Source organism: Palaemon carinicauda, unplaced genomic scaffold (genome assembly GCF_036898095.1).
Source record: "Palaemon carinicauda isolate YSFRI2023 unplaced genomic scaffold, ASM3689809v2 scaffold79, whole genome shotgun sequence".
Lineage (NCBI taxonomy): Eukaryota > Metazoa > Arthropoda > Malacostraca > Decapoda > Palaemonidae > Palaemon > Palaemon carinicauda.
In genome coordinates, this window is record NW_027172082.1 from 118,426 (window position 1) to 140,658 (window position 22,233).

General features: G+C 40.1%; 1 protein-coding gene across 1 annotated transcript; it reads right to left on the bottom strand.

The window, feature by feature from the left end:
* Positions 1 to 15,170: 15,170 nt before the first annotated feature.
* On the bottom strand, positions 15,171 to 17,172 carry LOC137637489 (piggyBac transposable element-derived protein 4-like). The gene is made up of 3 exons (XM_068369667.1): positions 16,947 to 17,172; positions 15,352 to 16,112; positions 15,171 to 15,179 (listed from the first exon to the last, which is right to left on the bottom strand). Exons 1-3 carry the CDS (start codon positions 17,170 to 17,172, stop codon positions 15,171 to 15,173), a joined length of 996 nt encoding a protein of 331 aa, XP_068225768.1.
* Between the last annotated feature and the right edge of the window lie 5,061 nt (positions 17,173 to 22,233).

Sequence of the window (22,233 nt, forward strand, 5' to 3'; positions counted from 1 at the left end):
GCTGTATTCCTTGACTCCATAGTGTCAGCGATGTCTTTTATAAAGCCGTCGGTCAGCAAGGTCAAGCGATTGGAGTGACCTTTCAGGTCCCAGAACCTCGGGGATCCAGATAGGATGCAATAGGGTCATAAGACCCATACATCATATGCCCACAAAAGTTCTTACTCTTGTGGTTACAGAACACCCCTGTACACTTCACCATCAGCTACTCCTGTAAGGGAGAGAAGGGTGAATGAGTATTAGGTTGTTTAGAGAGAGAAGGGTGAATGAGTATTAGGTTCTTTATATTATTTTAATAAATTATGCTAAAAATACGGGTTCCAGTACCTCAGGGATCCAAATACAATGCAGCGGGGAGCATGAGACCTGCACATCTTGTGGCCATAAGAGGTCCTACTTTTGCAGTTGCAGGACAGGGCTGCACATTTCACCTTGCCCTACGCCTGTAAGGAAGGGAAAAGTGAAATGAGTATCGGGTAATTTATCATACTGATAATTATTCACATGCAGTAAATATTAATAATTTCTATTAAAATTATAGCTCAGGATAGTAAGCTAAAAAGGAAATAGGAAAGACACATATCTGTGTTTCCTGTCCAGGCAATTGGTGTGACCTCCCTCAATATCAATATTTTAAAATTTTCTTGTAAGGGAAATATAGGGTGGAATAGCTCTCGTACGTAGAGCTGGAGTCAGTGTATACTAGCACGAACTCTCCCACAAGTGAATATTAATACTGTAGGGTAAAGATTTTATGTTCTGATGATCTAGGATACATCAGAATATTGAAGGAATGTTTCACTTCAACATTTGCTTAGAGGTCTCAACAATGGACTGTGAAAGGACACACAAAATATGTTGGAAAATCATACTACTGTGTATTATATACTGTAGTTTTCTAACTGCTGTATTTCTTTACTGCAGGAATACTGGCTACTGTATAGTCTCATACTGTAGTTATGCCGGCATACTACTGGCTAGGCTAGTACCTAGTAGCACTAGCTGACAGACAAAGAGAAAGAATGGATAGAAGGGCTACCGTATTATAATAGTTTAGTACAATAATGATCGTTTTAGGGACTACTGTCTGCACTGCCTTCTTTCCAGAATGAGGATTCGAATGAAAGGGGAAAGAATGTATTCATTCTAGCTTCCATCCAGCCACAAAATATGTTGCCAACTGCACTGCCGGTTACAGGGTTTGTGGATGGCAGTCCAAGAGAGAACTGAAGAATAATCAAGTTATAACGGGTCTCCCACCGGCAGCCGTCATGGCCGGCACAACCTTTCCCAGAGTCTTGCTTCCATTAGGGGAAAGGTCGAAACGGCAATATAGCCTCCTAGTAGGAGCCCGGCCAGCATCGTAGTCAGCCCGGCAAGTGGGGAGGTTGTAGAATACCTGCCACAGATGTTGTGACCACAAGGCCATTACTATAGGACAGAAGGGGAAGGGAAAGGGTCTTATATTTTTGCATAGAAAGAAGGCGTGGGCACCTCTGCCTCCCACTGTCAGCAGCAAAACAAGGAAACAGTTTCCTATGCCAGTGCAATCTTGGGCAGCAGAAGATTAACGATTCCTCAGCCTAAGACATTGCCGTATATGAGACATGTCTTCTAGACCACAAGGGAGAAGGTGGCGGCAACTGTACTACCACTTTCGGTTGTGGACTAGGGAAGCCGGGCTTCCTATGCCGGCAACTGTGAAACCGGCAGGGGAATGACTAATCCCCCATCGGTAGAGTTGCCGACAACAAGACTGAATACTAAGAGTTACTGTCGTAATTCAAAGCCGGGATACTCACCGGCAAAGAGGAAAGACAGAAACACTATCCCAGTCAAGCTGGAGTACACTACTCTAGGGCAAGACCAAATATAGGTCGGGAAGGAAGGGTTTATCCTTAAATCTCCAAAAGAGACGAGTATTGAATTATGTTAGTAATTTTAGGAGATGTGCTCTCTCCAACTGAATTAATAAAATGATACAAGAGGATAAACGGGGATAACGTTACTAAAGTATTCTAAAACACATTAGGCTAGCCTAACTCGAGTCTGGATCTTGGTTACGTTACGTCACCGAGGCCCTATCGTTTACAATTGAAACGTTTAACAGAGGAGGAAATATTACATATGAAATCTTATCTTCACTAGTATAATTTGCCTAAATAGCTATAATTCATTAAAACTAAATACCGGGACGTCGTACTACTAACTAAATAAAGCATTTATGGCGTACGACAGCGGTCCAAAATGGCCGTCTCCGGTGATGGCTCCGTTCCACTAAACACATCTAAAATATGCTAATTTAACTATGAGAAGGAAGCCAAAAATTATACACAGGAAAGATTAACCCTGGATAGGTACGCTCCTCGGACACCCCTTTAAGGGTATACTCGGACGCGAACGACCCCGACGCCAAAAAAAATTCTTGAAAAATCAGTTTTTGCAGTAACCTCCTTTTTTCTTTTGCCAAAAAAAAACTTCAATGAATGCTTAAAACAACTGTAAAGATAAATACTACTCATCTGCAGAAAAACTATTTATTATAAATATTTTAAAAAATTAAGTAGAAAAAAAAGACCTGGCATAAAAATTCATAAAAAAAAGTTTATACATATATACACAAATCCTTTTAGGAATTGATTCTTGAATGTTTAGGACACATCTTGATGTATTTTGGATGAAGTCAGACCAATGGAGGTGAAGATCTGAAATGAGAAAAAAAAGGGTAACTTTTTTTGGCCAAAAAAATTTGTCCAAATTTCATGAATTTTTTTGGGTACCCAAATGAAATAGGAAGTGGCTAATTTTTTTAGGGAATAAACATATGTTATAATAAAATAGAAATATGTAAAAAAATCTTCATTATTTTGTAAATTACATTTATATCAGGGGCCATATCTAAAGGTAATTTTTTGAGTACTTAGAAATTTCGTAAAAAAATACATATATTTAATATATAATATGATATTTATGCAGGTAAAAATATACCAAAATATCACAAATTCTATAGGGAACAAGAATATATATAGATAGGGCAGCTTACGCTTCGGATATGTTCACAAAATGGCCGCCAACCACACTGACTCAGACTCCCTAATCTGCCACTTGAAATGTAGGAAGGGTATGTCAATTTCAAGGTATTATTTACTAATCTAATTATTATTGGATATGCATAAAAAATGTATGGTGGGTTGCTGGATAATTGTCGATTATTTTACGACTATAAAATTAAAATTCTGACTCAAAAAAAATTTTTTTGAAGGGAAATAAAATCGAAAAAAAAAAAAAATGTAAAACAATATAATATTTTAGCTAAAAAAATTTGATGATATTCAATCAAAAAAAAAGTAAACAAAATTTTCCGACAAATAAACATCTAGAGGAATCATTACTCTGTGATAGTTCCTTAGTACGTAGTAATTTTGAAAGAATTGGGAAAAAACGAAAAAATGGCAATCACCGGAAAATCGAACACATACCTATATATACGCCATATCTGGCTAAAAAAAAGATAGGCATGGGTAGCCAGATCATCTAGAAACACTTTCCAACACTATAAAAATATAAGTTTTGCGACACTACTTGCCAATTCCTTACGGTAACATGACTAAGCAAAAAAATGCAAAACAAATAAAAAGGGGCACTCGCGGAAAAATGGCTAACATTCTAATATACGGCATTTCAGAAAAAAAAAAATTCAGCCACGTGCTAGGCAAACCATCAAGGCACATTTTCCGACAAATAAACATCTAAATGAATCATTACTCTGTGATAGTTCCTTAGTACGTAGTAATTTTTAAAAGAAATGGGAAAAAACGAAAAAATGGCAATCACAGGAAAATCGAACACATACCTATATATACGCCATATCTGGCTAAAAAAAAAAGATAGGCATGGGTAGCCAGATCATCTAGAAACACTTTCCAACACTATAATATTATAAGTTTTGCGACACTACTTGCCAATTCCTTACGGAAACATGACTAAGCAAAAAAATGCAAACAAATAAAAAGGGGCACTCGTGGAAAAATGGCCATTCTAATATACGGCATTTCAGAAAAAAAAAAATTTCAGCCACGTTGCTAGGCAAACCATCAAGGCACATTTTCCCACAAATAAACATATAAATGAATCATTACTCTGTGATAGTTCCTTAGTACGTAGTAATTTTGAAAGAAATGGGAAAAAACGAAAAAATGGCAATCACAGGAAAATCGAACACATACTTATATATATGCCATATCTGGCTAAAAAAAAAATAGGCATGGGTAGCCAGATCATCTAGAAACACTTTCCAACACTATAAAAATATAAGTTTTGCGACACTACTTGCCAATTCCTTACGGTAACATGACTAAGCAAAAAATTGCAAAACAAATAAAAAGGGGCACTCGCGGAAAAATGCCCAACATTCTAATATACGGAATCTCAGATAAAAAAAAAGACATGCACGTGTTAGCCCAACCATCAAGGCACACTTTCTAACACATAAACATGAAAAAAAAATCAATAATATACGGCAATTCCTTACTACGTAGTAAATTTTTACAAATATTGAAAAAAAAACAGAAATTGGCAACCGCAGTTAAATACCCAATATACCAATAACTACGTCGTATCTGACAAAAACAAAATCACGCATGGGTAGCCAGATCATCTAGAGACACTTTCCAACACTAAAAAGGCAAAAGTTTTACGACACTATTTGGCAATATCCTACGGAAAAATGACTTGGCAAAAAAATGAAAAAAAATGAAAAAGGGGCACTCGCGGTAAAATGCCCGACATTCTAATATACGGCATCTCAGATAAAAAAAAAGACATGCACGTGTTAGCCCAACCATAAAGGCACACTTTCTAACACATAAACATGAAAAAAAAATCAATAATATACGGCAATTCCTTACTACGTAGTAATTTTTACAAATATTGAAAAAAAACAGAAATTGGTAACCGCAGTTAAATACCCAATATACCAATAACTACGTCGTATCTGACAAAAACAAAGTCACGCATGGGTAGCCAGATCATCTAGACACACTTTCCAACACTAAACAAGCAAAAGTTTTACGACACTATTTGACAATATCTTACGGAAAAATGACTTGGCAAAAAAATGAAAAAAAAATGAAAAAGGGGCACTCGCGGTAAAATGGTCCTCGTGGTGATGAACGACATTTTAACTAAAAAAAAATCATGCACATGGTAGCCAAACAATCCACCAAGACTTTCCACAACTGATAACCTATACAAGTTGCACCATTCTACGACAATTTCATAATACGTAATAACTTTGATAATTATGCAAACTACCTTAGAAGGGTAAACTCGGTCGCGCTCGACCCCGACGCGTCTCAGAAATCGGGGAAGGAGTACAGCTCAGCAATGCACATCTGGACACTACTAGAGCGTGTAGGGGAGACACCTCTTGCAGGTCGATCACCCACAAATTCAGTCACGGGGGTGAGTCACGTGAGAAAAACCTGTTTTTTTTTTACGCTCGGGGTCGCGAACGACCCACCGTACCTATCCAGGGTTAAATTAAATACTCAACTTTCTAGAGGAGGAAGATGCTGGAGATTGCATGGCAATAATCCTTGAAATAGCAACAAAACCGAGAGCAGTTGGGAGATACACCGTACTTAATTTGCTACTACATAAGGAATGGTTCGCCGGGTTGGTACCAGGAAGGAATCCACTGGGTAACCTTGAAAACAGCTCCCCTTCAAATTCACCACTCTCCCCTCAGAATGAAAACTCTATTCGAGGTGAAGATTGCCATGTGTCGTATCAAGAAATACGTCCCTCGCGCCAGGAGTTAGAATTCTGGAGACCTGTGGTCAATTCTCTGGGAGTATCACTGTAGCCAAATATCCCTTAGAAAACTGCCTAAAGGAACCTTCCATCAGTACGACATGGCTGAGCCCCCCCCAAAAAAAAAACAATTACTGAAGGGTTTTTGACACAGATCTTCATACAAATGTGCTAAAAATACTATCAAAACCTCTTAGTAATCCAAACACCAACTTATCCATCAATAACTCAATATGAAAGAACTTAATTAGTATTGTATAAATAACATTTGAGAAAAACCTTTTCTGATTCAATTCTCAGCAAAGAAATTTCAAGACAGATAAAAGCAGTTTTTCAGAACAAGAGATTTTTAAAATTCGCTCAGTCCAAGACCACGGGAGAAAGTTCTCATCAAAGTAACTTATGTAATGCTATATATATATATATATATATATATATATATATATATATATATATATATATATATATATATATATATATATATATATATATATAAAACAATCAATAGCCATCATTAAACTGACATCCACAGAAACCATAAAGACATTGCACTCACTACTCTTTTGAGATTATGAGCATCATCTAGTTACCTTCAGTCTCGAGATTCTACCCCTCTGCTATCCCTGGACCAGAGTCGGACACCATTGAGAAGTTGAAAACAGGTCCCAGCAATTAAGTCGCTCAGGAGACAAGTTCTATTCTTTTTCAGACTGTGTATGATCTTGATACAGAGCGGGACCGGAAGTGTTGGCCTACCCAGACAATGACTAGCACACCATGCTTCAGTCGCTGAATATTTCAAAAGTTAGCATTACTATAAGGCTAAGGAGAAGGAAAAAACATAAGATAGGATAATTTTATTGTGGAAAAATCTTATTTTGATTGAATCTGGGTGGGAACAAATTGTTTTCTCCCTACAACACGGCAGAGTATGGCACAGTGTAAAATCCGGACGTCGGACGTCGGATGCCGTCCGGGAGAATAGAAAATCGCTTGTATCACCGGGAAAGACGCGAAAATACACATCTTTTTTGTGACTGGTAATGTTCACTGATACTTTGTTATTTTCTGAATAAATGTTCGAAAACTATTGGTTAATTTTCATGTTATTGGGAATAATATCAATCGGACGTCAACATTACACTATTTAACTAGCGGTTTTCTATTCTCCCGGACGGCATCCGACGTCCGACGTCCGTATTATACACTGTGCCCTACAACACTCAACAAAGAATTAATCGACTGGTATAGGAGCACTATGTAATCAGTGAAGGCCATCCTAGCAGGTGATCTAAATGCTCACCACCCATTTTTACACTCTCCAAGTACAAACCCCACTGGGAGGCACCTATACTCCCTCCTTCAGGATTTCCCCAATGTTGCCCTTCTGAACAGGCTACCTGCCAGCACCCACATTGCTGGTGGCACCCTAGATTTAATGTTCATCCCAAGAGCCCTCCACGACACCGCCTCCTGGATGTTACACCCGTCCCTCGCCAGTGACCACTTCGCCATCCTTGCCACGGTACCAACCCCCAAACTCCCACCAATCCCGCCACCCCCGGCAAGATGGAATCCTGACTTTGCCCAATGGGACATCTTCGAGAGGCACATGACAACATGGGCTCTCAAGCTCGCAGAAAACCCATCTGAGGACCCCACCTTCCTCCTTACGGAGTTTACAAAACAAATCACCCTGGCTGCGGATGCCTCCATGCCAAGGAAAGGCAGGAACCCGCAACACAATCATAAGGACGCGTGGTACTACTGCCCGCGCATAAAAGAAATGAACAGACGGATAAACAGGACAAGAAAGCTCTTCAGACGGCACAGGACTGATGGGCTACTCCTTCTACTGAGGGAGCTCATAGCCGAAGCAGTTCAAGTTGCCAACGAAGTAAAAAGGGAAAAATGGCTCCAATGGTGCAGCAAAATTTCACAACAAACATCTCTCAAAGCCATCTGGGCCTGGTTTAACAAGGTCTCAGGATCCAAAAGACACCAGACCAAGCCCACTCATCCTCAACCCCATCAAGAGGCAATGAACATAGCTCAAACCTTTGCAAATCGATCGAAATCAACTAACCTATGCCCAGCTACCCAGGCCAGGCAGGAACAACTTCGGCCTAGAAGAAATGACCTAGTTAGAGCAGCCTGCAATGAACCGTCATGCACTGATGCGCTCTATACTTCGGCCGAACTTGAGGCTGCCCTAGCTAAATGTAGAGACACGGCCCCAGGTGCCGATGGCATCACTTATTTGATGCTAAAGCATCTTGGCGAACCTGCCAAAAATAGCTACCTACACATAATTAACCTAACGCATGCTCAGAATATCAGGCCCGAACCATGGAACAAACAGAACACCAACCCAATACCAAAGCCTAAGGAAATGAATGCCTATCGTCCCATTGCCCTACTCAGCTGCACTGGTAAGGTAGCTGAACGGATGGTCCTCCGGCGGCTTCAGTGGGCGGTGGGACCTTTGCACGACAGGCTCTATGCCTACACGAGAGGCATTGGAACACAAGAATGTCTATCTGATGTCATGGCCACAGTCAACGGAAAAAGCGCACTAGTTGTTTTCCTTGATCTTGAGAAGGCCTATGAGCTAGCCAGCTCTGACGCCATTCTGACATCACTAGTCCTCAAAGGCGTCAGAAGCCACCTCCTTGCGTGGACGCAGAAATATACCCAAAACAGAGTAGCTAGAGTTACTTTCCAGGGAGCCACGTCACCATACATACCACTCGAAAATGGCACTCCACAAGGAGGGATATTAAGCCCCTTCTTATTCAATGTACTCATTGAAAATATATTGAAAGAAGACTACCCGGAGGGCATTCAAATCTTCATCTACGCAGACGATATCTGCGTTGTCTGCCCACACATAGTCAACAACAAACACCGTAAAATGCAAATCGCCCTAGACACCATTGCAGCAAGCTGCCAGGTCTTAGGACTGAAAATAAACCCGAACAAGACCAAAGCCATGGCTATCAAGCACTCTCAACCACCCCCTCCACTAAACCTACTAGGAACGCCTATTGAATGGGTCAACAACTTTACCTACTTAGGTGTTAACCTCAACTTCAGGCTATCACCCACCCCCGAAATAACGCTCCTCAAGCACAAGGCCAACAGCCGACTGAACGCACTCCGACACATCACGTCACTAAATTATGTGCAACACATCACATTCTAAGGCTCTTCTACATTCAGGCTGTACGCTCTTTGGTAGAATATGCAGCCCCTGTTCTCACTACCCTCAGCCCTACACAGGAAAAGTCCATTGAAGTAATTCAAAATAATGCCATGAGGACCATCCTCGGTGCCCCAATTTGGACCAGGCTCTCACTGCTTCGAGCCGAAACCCATCTCCTGCCACTCACAGATAGGATAAACTCACGGAACAGCTCTATAATCTTCAAAACTTTCAAGACCAACCGGAACTGCCCACTCCATAACAAACTTCAAGGCCTAATCTCTCTTTCGGAAGATTTGGCCCCTCCTCACACCTATTCTGGCCATCTTATCACAGACCTAAGATCCAACGGCTCTCAGACAATGCTATCTACACTCAAAAAAGACACCTTCCACCCGGACTTTTCGGAAAAACCCCCCTGGATTCCCAGCCCAATCAAGTACCACTACACCACCCTCCCGTTCTCCAAGGCGCTATGCCCTCCAGCACAGGCCTTTAGAGCAGCCCTTGATTCGATCACCCTCACGCTCGCTGACAATGTGTATTATACTGACGGCTCTGTAGACCGGGAGGTTCCTGCGGCAGCTGCAGCAGTCTACTCCCCACATTTCTCGGACTGCTGGAGGATCTCCAACAATGCCTCCACACTCCAAACTGAATTAGTTGCCATACTCAAAGCCCTCACACATTCACTCACCAGTCAAGGTAACACCACGATACATACTGACTCCAGAGGAGCTTTGGCAGCAATCAGGAGCCAAGATATCCGAGAAAACACACTCATCATCTCCTCTATCAGACAGATAGCCCACACACATGCTCTCCAGAACCGACAGATCACACTAAATTGGATCCCCAGTCATATAGGTATACTTGGTAATGAAGAAGCCGATCGATCAGCAAAGCAGGCCCTCCAAGTCACCACTATCAGCATAACCCTTAACCCATCGCATGAACAGTTCAAATCAGCAATGAATGCTTACTGTCAAACACAACTACATAGCTCCATCAGACAAGCCCTATTTGCCTCGTCAAAATCAGCAAAATGGTATATCAACACTACCAGCCTGGCACCACATGATCTACCAAAGAACACGCCCCGCAAACTAGCAGTAATCTACCACAGACTAAGGTTAGGGTACCCCTGCTCATGGGAAATCATCAACCCTGAGGGTAGGCAATGCAAGTACTGCGAAGCTGTTCCGGCACTCCCACTAGATCATTACCTCTGCCACTGCCCAGAAACCACAAATCTGAGACAAAACCTCGGCCAAGGAGTGCCGCATACTGCAGAACATGTGACTGCCCACATTCTCAAAAACATAGAGACGCTTGCAGGTTTTCTGCGATCCTACCCCCCACCTAGGTAAGAAGACAGTCTCTCCCAGCCTATGCAGATATCAACTTTCAACCACCCTTAGCCTTCTCTCCTTGGTTAAGGCTTTCCTCCGCCCTTTTTTGCCCTCCAACGCAAATCACTCCGCTCCTCTCCCAGCCCCTCTAACTCACTGGGACCAAGTTCTATAACCTTTCACCCTTAAAACTTCATCTCAACTCTTTAGCCCTCAAAAGGACCTAAACACTGGGTCTCTTGACCCTGCCCGCTTAAAGCAGGTATTCATATAAGAAAAATCCTTTCGACTCTGTCCCTGGCATGCCAGAGCCATACCCAGTGACACCAGGCAAGCAGTAATAAGCACTTATGACTAAAACTGCTTCTTTCCCCTCCCACCGAGAACCCTTCCCTCCTCTCCCAGTCTCTCTAACTCACTGGGACTAAACTCTTTAATCTTTCACCTTTGAGCTTAATCTCATCACTTTGGCCCTAAACAGGCCTAAACACTTGGTTTCTTGACCTTGCCTGCCTAAAGCAGGCATTTCTATAAGTAAAATCCCTTGACGCCGACCATGGCCAGCCAGGGGCTTAATCAGTGCTGGCCCTTGGGCTGAGCAAGCTCGCAACATGTTGTGAAATCTAATTGACCTTTGCAAGCAGCAATAAGTACTTACACTTAAAACTGCTTCTTTCTTCTCCCACCGAAAACCCTCCTTTCCTCTCCCAAACTCTCCTACTCACTGGGACTCTCTACTATACAGCCTTTCCCTTACCACTATAAAACCTCTCTTTTCGCCCCTAACTAGGGAAAAGAAAAATATACTTCCAGGCCCCGCTGATCGTCAACCACCACACCTACCCGCCGGGGAAACCACCTAGGGGCTAGACGCACCGTCAAAAAGCCCCTGTCTGGAGAGAAGCTCCGGGCAATCTAAAAAAGAAGAAGAAGAATTGAAGGGCAATACATCCTGGCAATAATTTTGGCGATGAAGTTCACAAACCTTAAACAGAGACCTAAAATTCCACACGTGACTATTTCTTTTTCATTACTAAAGTCTTCTCACTCTCAAGAACTAGTTTAGCGATTGCAGTGAAATACTGAACAGGAATTACGTTAATCTAGACAATTTTGCTGAAGGCGATTGATGGGAGCAGGAATCTATTATAAGGAAGTTATGATATAAATCTTCACTTTCAAAGCAAAAGATAAAAGCTTTATGCTGTAAATTGATTTACTCTCTTCATTATCTCGGGTATAACTGTCCCGTACCAAGATACTTATGTTAGTAACACATAAACAATCAAATAATAGTTTTGAATTTTAGATCATTCAATCTATAAGTTCTCAGATGTCCGTTTATGAAAGTAACCTAAGGAAGACAAAAGGTAAAGAATGGATGACTTGACCAACCAGAGCTTTGCTTTCATCTTATCACGAGGACCAAGAGTTAAGGAAGAGGAAAATAAAGGTAATTAAGATGACGGACCTCCTCGTGAAAAAGATTAAGATAAATCGAGATTGAAGATTGAAACAGTGTTATGGTATATAGTTAGATTAGTAAATTAAAAATACGATAATTCTGTAAGTCCCATTGCTTTGTTAATTGCTCTTAAATTCTGAAGTTTTCTAAATATTTTTGATGACATGAAAGAAAGAAAAACCAGTTAAGAAATAAAAATAAAATTATATAAGTTTTTCTAAATCGCAAGCAATTTTATTTCCAAATTAAACTATATAAAAAAATAATGTCCTAACAGATTTTGAATAAATATCAATTGACCATTCATTCACATAAATGATTAGAAACAATCCATAAAAATTTCATACATTTATGACGTGAATCCCTTTCCAGTTTACTGCATCTCTCACACTCGTTATTTTGGTTATGAGTACTTTTGTAAGGGGCAAGTGACAACACAGCCCTTGAGAATAGTGTTGGATTTTTTAAGTCCTTTTAAGTCCCAACTGCATTCGAGTGGATATACTAAGAAAGATAGTAAATGTTGAACTAGCCCTTAACTTTTCCTATGGCACTTATAAGGTGGGGTAATGACAGGAAAACCTTAGCCTTGAACTACTCAAATAGTTTGACAAGATAAAGCATGATCCTAGAATTTTACACAAAAGATATAGCCTCAGTATAATAATACACAAACCGTCAAATGAGGGGGAGGGGGTTGGGGGTGGGGGGGAATATGTCCTGGAGCATATTACCAATATATAAAACTATTCTATTAATCACTAGAACATTGCATCTCATACGAAGAAGTATATGAACTTACAAAAAAAAATATGATATAATATTCTTTCTTTACAGTGGTTATTAATACAAGCATACGATAGGATAATTTTACTCGGGAAAATTTATATTTCCATGAATCTGAGAAGGAACCAAATTTTCTTCTGGAAATGTCTCCCTACAACATGCAGCAAAGAATTGGCTGAGGGGGATCGGAGCATTAAATAATCACTGAAGGGCACAACACCCTGGCAATAAATTTGGTGATGAAGTTCATAAACATTCACTCTAGGGAAAAGCTTTATCATCTGTCGACACACCTCAGATACTCCATATTTGACTAAATAATTTTTATGCCTAATTTAGTTTTCTTTACAAAAGCCATCTCACTCTGGGGCTCTATTTCAGATCTAAAATGTTGGACAAGAGTTTACGTTAATATAGACAATTTTGCTGAAGGTGATGGATGGGAAGAGTAATGTAGTGTAGGAAGGTTAAAAAATGAAGAATCTTCATTTTTGAAACACAGGAACGAACCTTACACATGCTAATATCCCTTACCAAGATTACTCTCTTCAATAAACCGGGTTTAACTATCCCGTACTAGATGCTTATAATACAAACATATTATCATTCAAATGAAGGAGGTTTGAATATTAGAGAATTAAATCTATAAGTTTTCGGATGTTTGTTTATCAAAGTAACCAGAGATAGAAATGGATGTCTTGGCCAACAATGGCTCAGTTTTCTATTATCAGGAGGACCAAGGGATAAGGAAAAAGAATTAACTCATAAATAAGATTTACGTCAAGTAAAATGGAAGATTAAATCCGTATCATAGTATATATTTAAGCTGGCAAAGTACTTCCCGTCCCGGGCAGGGATTGATATGCCTACATGCCAGTGTGAGGCAGTGTAATCCTGGAAGTCCCATTGTTTTGCAAATTGAATATCTTTCATGACATTCTTCATAGCATTTATGCTTTTCTGAAACATTTTACAATTCTAAATTGTTCAAAATATTTCTTGATGACAAAAAAAAAGTTAAAATCAAAATTTAATATTATGAACTTCGTAAATAAATTTTGGTTTAAAGATAGAATATAGAGAAAAAAATGCTATACATCCTAATAATTCTAAAACTTTTTTTTTTATATTTTGTCATTAGCATAAACGATTGGAAGCAACTGAAATAATGTTTATGTTTTTATAATTTTAATCACTTTCTGTCATGATAAACTATGAGCTGCCAACGCAAGAGCCCGTCTCCAGCCCAAGGCTGGACAATCTAACAAGCTAAAACAAAATAAATTCAGAAAAGGTATTCGTCATCTGGATGAACTTTTTAAGAGGGTAAATGACAAGTTGAATCTTAAAATCATTTATTTGTAAAATTCTGAGTTTTCTTTGTAAACTCTTGTTCACGGACGTGGGGTATATAATTATTAACACGGACGTGGGGTATATAATTATTAACATGTTTTACCCCGTTTAAAAAAAAATAGTTATAAACAAAATTTATTGATTTAGAAAAAATAAACAGAAAGTACATATTCTCTAGTGTATTTTATTCAATCATTTTAATGACTAGCAACTGAAACTACATATTTCAAGGACAACTTAAAAAAAAAGTATAAAAAAATACTAAAATTTTTACTTGTGTTGCTAAAATAGAGTGAGTAAAATCTAATATTCTTGTAAATGACTTGATTCCTGACCCACACACTCTCAGGGTATCGGGGTATCTCAGCTATGGGTATCACAGCCTCCTGGCAGGCACACACGCTGTATGGGAGACCATAAAATAATAACTATAAATTCTTTGGTGAAAATAAATGAAAAAAAAATTTTCGTAGAGGTATTCCTGTCTGTGAACACTAAATGATCAAGAAATGTTATGTTTATGTTTTGACAGTCAAAAGACCATATTTGAACAAAAAAAAAAAATCTCCTTTTACAATTATTTACCATTGAAAATGGTAATGAGCAATACTGGCAGTTTCAGTGTATAGTACAAACAATTCATATTCTCGGTGATGGACTATGCATGCCCTACGCTTACCAGTATGTAGTTCTAGTACTAGTAGTAGTAGTAATAACTAAAGTTCTTACCTGTATTAGTGTGGGCAGTCCACGCACCAAGTGTAGATGTGTTGAGGACACACAGGGTGTGTACAGCCTTGACACCTGTGTCGTGTCTTCCTGTCTTTTGCCCTGTCACACAGTGAGCACCGCACCATGGGAGCCCTGCTGTCCGCCATCACTGTGAGACCTGCTTGATCATCCCTGACAGGTAAAGGAATGTTGCAGACTGTGTTGATCACAGTTTTGATGGTTCTGGGAATCCTTGTGTTGAACATCCTCTTTCCTGCCCATGCTTTGATAAGGGCCTCTGCCATATTTTGCATATAGAAGCGTCTCTCAATTGGTTTAGAACCTATTGTCTGCTGATTTTCCTTGTAGATTATCCACGAGTTGATTACACAGGAATTTATCATCCCATAGAAAATACTCATGGGCCACCTGCTTGTCTTGCGTGAAACTGAGTATATTGCCCACATTTGATAGAATGCATCTACTCCACCTTTCGTCTCATTATAAAAACAAATGATCTCGGGCTTGCCATTGGGCATTATGGTTGGCTGTGTGTGCATTGATGATAATAGATACACCAACTTCTTTTTCGTTCTTGAAGTGTCCTTGCAGTATGACACCAACGTCATGTCATTCACGAATAAGAATGCACTAGAACCTACCATCCTAGTTCTTATTTCTTTCATTTCCTGGGGAATTTCTTTCTTGTTTGCTTTCACAGTGCCAACTAGGGTCATGCCGCAGTTGTGTGGAAGATCAGTGACCAAGGGCACAGAACTAAACCAATTGTCGGTGGTTACGTTTCTGTTTCTATTGTGGTAGGGTTCTGTAAGATCCTTTGTGATCTTATGACCAACGTTTATGCCACCCCGGGCCTGAGGTTGTGTGTCTTCTTTCCCCAGGTAAGGTATTGCTCTCAGCATGTACTTGCTTTTACTGTCACATATAAGGAAAAGTTTGATCCCATATTTTGCTGGTTTGCTAGGAATATACATGCGGAATGGGCAGTTTCCATGGAATGCCAGCAGCTGTTCATCCACTGTAACTGTTTCACTTGGGACGTACATTTTCCCACAGTTGTCAATAAAGATGTCCCAGATAACACGAATAGCTGCAAACTTGTCCGTTGTCTGTCTCTGAGCTCTCGTGTCTTTGTCATCAAATCTCAAACAGCTGAGAAGGAAGCAGAAGCGGTCCTCTGACATGGCTGCACGATAAATTGGTGGGCCGGTCTTGGGGCTAAACATTTCCCTAGTTGTCAGGTGGTTATCCCTCTGGCCACCACTGAAGATCAATAGTCCCAAAAGTGCACGTATCTCATCCGGTTCTGTTAGGGATAACCCTCCTCTCCGGTTAGTATACTTGGCTGCCCGCTGACGAATTATTTTGTTGGTCCATTGCACTTTCTCGTCGATAATATTATCTCCAAAGAACAAGCTCAAGGCTTTTTCTGGGGTGTCTGCACTCCTTGCCTCCGGTGTTGGTCTTGAGGTGATAGGACCAACAATGTTTCATGCTGGTGTCCTTACTCTACTGGATGACTGTGGTCGACAATTCCACCTATAGCCAGACTTGGATGTCACTGTACTGGTTCCAAAGTCATGCATTCTTGTAGCCTTGTCTTCTTCATTAGCATTGCTCCTTCGTCTTCCCCTGGCAACAGGAGGAGGCACAGCAGGGTCAGCAGAGGGAGGAGGAGGCACAGCAGGGTCAGCAGAGGGAGTAGGAGGCACAGAAGGGTCAGCAGAGGGAGGAGGAGGCACAGCAGAGTCAGCAGAGGGAGTAGGAGGCACAGAAGGGTCAGCAGAGGGAGGAGGAGGCACAGCAGAGTCAGCAGAGGGAGGAGGAGGCACAGCAGGGTCAGCAGAGGGAGGAGGAGGCACAGCAGAGTCAGCAGAGGGAGCAGGAGGCACAGCAGGGTCTGCAGAGGGAGCAGGAGGCACAGCAGGGTCAGCAGAGGGAGCGGGAGGCACAGCAGGGTCAGCATAGGACAAAGCTTGTGTAGCACCTCCTCGAGCAGCATTACCACGGTGTCTCTTACTCACCCTACTTACAGCAGGGGTAGCAGTAGAGGTACCAGGGGTGGAAGAGGCTGGGCGGTGGACAGAGTGGTGCATTGAGGCTAGGGAGGGGGATGGTAGAGAGATGTCCAGGGGTTGGTGGGGAGTGGAGGGAGGGTGAGGCCTGACGTCTATTTGGCTGGCAACACGTGGCTTGCGAGGTTTTGATGTAGTTAGTTTTCTCTTTCGGGCCCTACTTTGAAAACATTGTTCATCCATAAACTCCTCACTATCATCATCACTGCTAGGTGGTTGTTCATAATCTTTGTCCATATCTGAGTCATCTTCCACCTCATATTCAACATGATCAATCTCACTTTCATCATCACTTTCAAATATTGCACTCACATCTGTTAAGCCTGAATTGTTCATTATTTCATCTAATTCTGCCTGAGAATACAAAACTTTCTTTTTTCCATCCATCTTTCACAGTTTATTATGAGTCTTTATCTACTTAGTTTATCTAGTCACTGTTATACTATGATAACTCTGAAAAGAGATTATTCAATGCCTGAAAACATAAAAACATGAAAATACACAAAGAACTAAAAACATTCAAAACACATCAACACTGCACTGGGGCAAAATATACCCAAATGTTTTTATTGTTTATCACTGCAATTGGGAACAATATACCCACACATATTAGTATTTTAACACTGCACTGGGGTATAATATTCCCACACATATTAGTATGTTAAGACTGCTGTGGGGTATAATATTCCCACACATATTAGTATGTTAAGACTGCTGTGGGGTAAAATGTACCCAAACTCCCCCCCACACACCCCCACAAGTGATTAATCACAGATACACTACCTCCCTCCAATAGACCTGACAGGAAACTGAAGCTACGTGACTGTTAAGCTTGCTAAGTGGCCAAACCACTCAGCATGGATAATAGAAAAATGGCGTGGGTAAAATATAGATCACACGTCCGTGAACAAGGGTTAAGTCACTTCAACTTCACTGCCTGGCAGCAGAACATGCCAAAATCAGTCTTCCCCATATCATAACATAGATAAAGCCATCCATATGGTATGAAAAAAACTACAGGGTATTATTCTGTCATCCATACATCGTAACGTTAGCTGGACATAAAAAGCAATGACTGTGATCATGTTTTTGTTGATCAAACTCGAGAAGGTAGATAAACAGTATTATAAAGACTATGTAATTAAGAAAGGAAAAATTCCACATATAACCCAAAAAGAAACCTCAACAGGTTATGGGCCAGACTGTCAACAGTGAAATAAGTCTCGAAAAAGAAGGGAAATTTTTGGGAAGAACAACATTGTTACTACACTGATGACTACGAAAGCACTATGATACAGCAAGATCTTTCCTTTCAGTCGCCGGCTGAACCACCTTGTCCCACATGATTCAATCCTTTCCAACCGGCTGCTCACTCCCTTATACTTTAGCATCACCACTATGTCTACCGATGTCAGTTATTTACTATGTTCCTCTTGTTTAACTAAGCTCTCCCCCAAGTTTACTACTCATACGCTTCTCACTGTATCACTGTAATTTTTCGATTTGGCTTTATTCTACTTGTGTGCACTGCACTCCTCCCTCTATCAATCTTTTTGCCATACCGCCTTCCCTCTTGTCTCTGTGTAGACAAAATGGTTCCTTTCTCCGTTAACTGTCTCCCCAACCAAATGCAATTTATTAGTTCACATCCACAGTCCCCCATGATTGAACTCAATCACTTATTCCCACTCTTCATCACCACATGAACACCGGGTATACACTTTTGTACGTGCTGTAATACATGCACACCCTCTGGGATCCTCATGCCGATCATTTTACAATACCTTTTGCACTTCATTCACTACTGTTTCATGAACATTATACTGTATTGTAGGTCGGGGCAGATCGACAAACAAGAACCAATCATCATCTTCTTGGTCATTATATACACAAATCCGTGATCTTAGGTCTTGTACATGTCGTGGTAATCCATCCACCTCTACTTCTTGAGGTGACTGAACGTCCATGACTCTACCTTTTCCAAACTGTGTCACAGTGTCCACTTGACGGTTTTACCCACACAGCATCACTAAATTTATATGATCCTGTGTTAGCCTGTTGCTCTCGTACTGTCTCACCTACTCCACGCAGCCTCACAACATATCCATAAAGCACATTTATTATTATTATTATTATTATTATTATTATTATTATTATTATTATTACTAGCCAAGCTACAACCCTAGTTGGAAAAGCAAGATGCTATAAGGCAAAGGGCTCCAATAGCCCAGTGAGGAAAGGAAATAAAGAAATAAGTAAATGATGAGAATAAATTAACAATAAATCATTCTAAAAACAGTGACAACGCCAAAACAGATATGTCCTATATAAACTATTAACGTCAAAATCAGATAAGTCATATATAAACTATGAAAAGACTCATGTCAGCCTGGTCAACAAAAAACCATTTGCTCCAACTTTGAACTTTTGAAGTTCTACTGACTCAACTACCCGATTAGGAAGATCATTGCACAAGTTGGTAACAGCTGGAATAAAACTTCTAGAATACTGTTTAATATTGAGCCTCATGATGGGGAAGGCCTTGCTAATAGAATTAACTGCCTGCCTAGTATCAAGAACAGGATAGAATTGTCCAGGGAGATCTGAATGTAAAGGATGGTCAGACTTATGAAAAATCTTTTGCAACATGCATAATGAACTAATTGAATGACGGTGCCAAAGATTAATATCTAGATCAGGAATAAGAAATTTAATAGACCGTAAGTTTCTGTCCAACAAATTAAAATGAGAATCGGCCGCTGAACACAAGACGGGAGAACAATACTCAAAACAAGGTAGATTGAAAGATTTGAAACACTTCTTCAGAATAGATTGATCACCAAAAATCTTGTAAGACTTTCTCAATAAGCCAATTTTTTGTGCAATTGAAGAAGACACAGACCTAATGTGTTTCTCAAAAATAAATTTGCTGTCAAGAATCACACCTAAAATTTAAAAAGATTCATACAAATTTAAAGAAACATTATCAATACTGAGATCCGGATGTTGAGGAGCCACCGTCCTTGACCTACTCTCAATCATACTTTGAGTTTTGTTAGGATTCAACTTCATACCCCATAATTTGCACCATGCACTAATTTTAGCTAAATCTCTATTAAGGGATTCACCAAACCCAGATCTACATTTAGGGGATGGAATTGATGCAAAGAGAGTTGCACAATCTGCATATGTAACAAGCTTGTTTTCTAGGCCAAACCACATGTCATGTGTATATAGTATTAAAAGTAATGGACCAAGAACACTACCCTGGGGAACACCCGATATCACATTCCTATACTCATTATGGTGCCCATCAACAGCAACTCTTTGAGATCTATTACTTAAAAAATCAATAATAATGCTAGGAAATGACTCACCCACTCCTAACTGTTCGAGTTTAAAAACAAGGGCCTCATGATTAACACGGTCAAAGGCAGCACTAAAATCAAGGCCAATCATACGGACTTCCTGACCTCAATCAAGGGATTTCTGTACAGCCATGGAGATTTTAAGAAGGGCATCACATGCTCCAAGGCCTTTACGAAAACCAAATTGCAAACTAGGGAATAGAGGATTACCTTCAGCAAACCTATTAAGACGTTTCGGCAGAAGACGTTCAAAAACTTTAGATAATACGGGAATTATGGAAATTGAGTGGTATCAGTAGGACTTGAGCTACGACAAACACATTTACATAAAAGAGTAACATTACCAATTCTCCAAAAAGGGATAAAAGCTCCTCTTCTTGCTAACTTCCGCAAAATAACAGATAACTTTGGAGCTAAGACATCTGCTGTCTTTATAAAAAACAAAGGGAAAATACCATTTGATTCTACACCACCATAAGCATCAAGGTTCATCAACAGAGCTTTAATCTCACGATATCAAAAAGCTAAACTAGTTATTTTAGCATCTGGAAAACAGGAATAAGGTAGTTCAAGTTTTTCATCACTGTTTACTGTCAAAAACATCAGCCAAAAGGGTTGCCTTTTCCTTTGGACAGTGAGTGACTGAGCCATCTGGTTTAAGTAAAGGAGGAACTGTTGCACCTACACCAAAGAGTGCAGATTTAAGGGTAGGCCACCATTTATGTTCCTGAGTTGTACCAGTAAGGGTTTCTTTTATGGTTAAGTTGTACTCCTTTTCAGATGAGGCATAAACTCTCTAAGCAAAAGCATGAAGCTGAGTATAGTTGTTCCAGGTCAAATCTGATCTGTTACCTTTCCAAAGATGATAGGCCTCCTGCTTCTCAAATAAGCACGTCTACAATCATTATTGAACCACGGTTTGTCCGTGCCTCAGCACACGAGAAGGGATATGCCTATCAATTATGTTGACTATATTCTCATTCAAAGGGACAACAGGATCTACACTACTATACAATTGTGACTAATTCAAGCACAAAAGATCATGCAAAATCCCATTCCAGTCTGCTTGAGATTACATATAAATTTTACAAGAGTATGATATATCAGGGACAGGTTGCTCAGTCTTCACTACTAATGAAATCAAGGCATGATCAGATGTCCCAACTGGAGAAACAACCCTCCTAGTTATAACGCCAGGGGAGTCAGTGTATACGAGGTCCAAGCAATTACCAGAACTGTGAGTAGCTTCATTTATAATTTGCTCATAGCCTGATTCAGAGGCAAAGTCAAAAGCTCTTAAGACATGGCGATTGGTAGGAGAGATAGAACCTAACCACTCCCTATGGTGAGCATTAAAATCACCAACAAAGACAAAAGAAGGCTTTATATCATCTTCTTGTATCTTAGCCATAATGGTAAGAAGAAAATCAAATATAGAATCATTCATGTCTGGATTCCGGTAGATCAAACACAAATAAAAGTTGTTATGCCCACCACAAACTCTTATTACCTGAATTTCATGACATCCACATTCATAGCAGGACTTATGAGAAGCAGGGTACTTGGTCCTAATATATACCGCTAATCCCCTGGCCCTAGGGATAGTATCACGTTTCAACATTATTTGATTCTGAAAACCAGATGAGTGCCTCATATTAGAAAACAAAGTTTCTGAGCACAAAAGAATATCATACTCTTTGGACGCAACTGTATGGTCTTGGATATTTGCATGAAGACCACTAAAACTGCAATAGAGAAGACGACATTGACGAAATCTAGGATGTACTGGTCCCGGATTTCGCTCAATGTCTCCAGACAGCATAAGAATTAACCCTTTCACCCCCTGGGTACTCGGAAATTTGCGTGCCTTTAGCCAAAGTCGTTTTGGGTTTTGAATGGCTTTTCGACATATTTTTTTTTTTCAAAACGCGCCCACAGCCTTAATTATCATCATAGAGAGGCCAGATTGGTCTAATTATTTTTGTAAAATGATTGAAGTTTCTAATACTGTTATCAAAAGTATATAGAAAATAATATAAATAGCAGCTATTGTTAGATGAAGTTAGGCAATGACAAAATT